The following is a 2,312-nucleotide window of genomic DNA, read 5'->3' on the forward strand; positions in this document are numbered from 1 at the left end:
GCAGTCCTCGCCGTACGCACCGGTGCTGGTGCTGTCGGGCCTGCGGCTTGTGCGGTCCGTGCTGGTTGTGTCTGGCGTTGCCCTCGTGACCGTGATGACTGGTGGGCGGACGGTGGTGGTGGACGGCGCTGTGCTGGAGCTTGTCGGTGGCGGTGTCGCGCTGGACGCGGCTGTGTTCGGTGGCGACTATGCGTTGTACGCGAGTGCGCGCGTGGTGGCGTCTGGGGGTGCTGTGCTGCGCGTGTCGGGGAGCCAGGTGTACGCCACGCATGGGTTGGTGTTCGACAGCGGGGTGGAGGCCAACGCGTCCGCCGTCGTAGTGAACGACAACGCCGGTGCGCTGACCGATGGCGCGCTGCTGGTGCTGCGGGGGTCGGCGTCGTTTGTGTCCGGATCGTGGCTGTCGGTGCGCGGCAACAGCATCAGCGGCAGGCTCTTTTCGGTGCCGTCGTACCCGCGCAGTGTGGAACTCGTGCAGAGCACGCTGACGCTCCACGGGAACGCCGGCAGCGGGCCCGTTATGATGGACGGCACCGTTGCGCTTGTGGGCGCCGGCGGGAAGTTCGTTGTGGGGTGCCTGACGCTTAACGGGCAGGCGCTGCAGCCGATGGGCTACAGGTCCGCCGGCATTATCGGGGAATTCCGCCCCGTGGCGTGTGGCGTGTGCGACGCCGACGTGAGCTGCTTTGCAGCTGCGACGAGGGCGATGTCGGGGTCGTGCCGCTGCCGCTGTGCTGAGGGCGGGTACGGGCACGACTGCCTGCCGGTGTACCTGCCGCACGTGGACGGGTGCAACCGCACGCCTGCCCTGCCGCCGCTGAGCCACACGGCGACGCTGACGGAGACGCGTAGCCTGACACCGACGTGGACGCCGACGCCGAGCCTGAGCGCGACGCACTACAGTCCGACGCAGTACGGGCCGACGGAGACCCTGCAGGTGACGGAGACGGTGGCGCTGCTGCCCACGCGGACCCCGACGGCGTCGGTGAGCAGCACGCTGTGGTGGAGCGACGTGGCGTGCCCGACACTCGCCGTGACGACGACGGCGGCTGGTGGGAGCCTGACGCAGAACGACATCCGCGGCGGTGGGAGCGCCGTCCCGACGCTGCTGATGGTGGCGCTGCCGCCGCCGTTTCGGTGGGCAAGCCACCCGCAGCTCGGCAAGCACCTGAGCTTTGTGCCGGTGTCGGCGGCGCAGCCGAGCGGGTTTGGCGGTCCGTGGGGAGCGATGCTGAGCAACGCGACGTGGGTGCGCAACGCGATGAATCCGTCCACCGTCCTGGAGCTGGCTGTGCCCGTGTACCGCGGTTTTTTCATTGCTGCCGACGAGACGATAGTCATTCGCTGCGATGCTGTGGCGGTGTCCGGCGGCTGCAAGGGATTGCTGCTTGGGTCCTTCACGATCAGGTCGAACACGCTGCCCGCCGCTGCCAGCGCCCTCTCGGCGATCACCGGCGTTGTTGTGGGTGCGACGGCTGTTGCCGTGGTGGTGACCGGCGGGCTGGGCTCCATCCTGGAGATGCAGGCGCTCGGCGTGTTTGCGAGGATGCCATGTGCCTCGGCGCAGGAGCGTGCGGGCACCGTTGCGCTGCCGTACTTCCTGTCGGTGTTCGCTGCCCTTGACCCGCTGTGGATGGTGGTGGGCAACGCGCTGCTCGCCGCTGTGTTCGGGTGCGTGCACTGCGGTGTGACGGCTGCCTTCCAGCGGTGGCGCGGCGTGGACGCGGCGAGTGCGTGGGCGGCGATGCGCTTCCCGAGCCTGACGCACGTTGTGGCGCACGCGATGCACCTCGGCATCTTCTTTGGCTCCGTGCTCGCACTGGCGATGCCCGGCGCCCGCGTGCAGCACTACGTGGTTGGTGTCGTTGGCGTGCTGTACGGAGTGGCGTTCCCTGCTGGCGTGTGCTACTTCATTGCCCGCCATTTGGGCGCGAGCTTCACGAGGTACTGGCAGTTTTCGAGGAAGCCGCTGCACGAGCGCCTGCTGTACCCCGTCGGGTATTGGCACCCTGCGGCTCAGCAGCGGATGTACGGCGGCATGCTGACGAACATGAGGGGCAGCCGCGTGTACTGGTGCGTGTTCCAGCTGTCGGTGCTGTGTGTGGTGGGCCTGATTGCGGCTGTGCACCCGCCCGTGGGAGGCTGCCACGTCCAGTACTTCTGCATGGCGGCTGTGCTGCTAGCGGGCGCGGGCGTTGTTGCCTTCACGAACATGATGCGCTCGGCCTTCCTGACGGTGATGCACACTGCGAGCTTTGTGCTCTTTGCGGCGCTGTGTCTGATCAGCGCGGCCAACCACCTTGCGCCGAGCG

At 68.3% G+C, this 2,312-nt stretch overlaps 1 protein-coding gene across 1 annotated transcript, besides 1 other annotated feature; it reads left to right on the forward strand.

The window, feature by feature from the left end:
* Window positions 1-2,312, forward strand: Tc00.1047053509435.9 (dispersed gene family protein 1 (DGF-1), putative; the record flags this gene model as incomplete). The annotated part of the gene is made up of 1 exon (XM_797587.1): window positions 1-2,312. A coding segment is annotated over one exon (2,312 nt), but the record flags the coding sequence as incomplete, so codon positions are not given.
* Window positions 1-2,312: a sequence feature (areas not merged during assembly with more than two copies in the genome that could not be assigned to a particular haplotype).

This window comes from Trypanosoma cruzi, genomic scaffold (genome assembly GCF_000209065.1).
Source record: "Trypanosoma cruzi strain CL Brener 1047053515039 genomic scaffold, whole genome shotgun sequence".
Lineage (NCBI taxonomy): Eukaryota > Euglenozoa > Kinetoplastea > Trypanosomatida > Trypanosomatidae > Trypanosoma > Trypanosoma cruzi.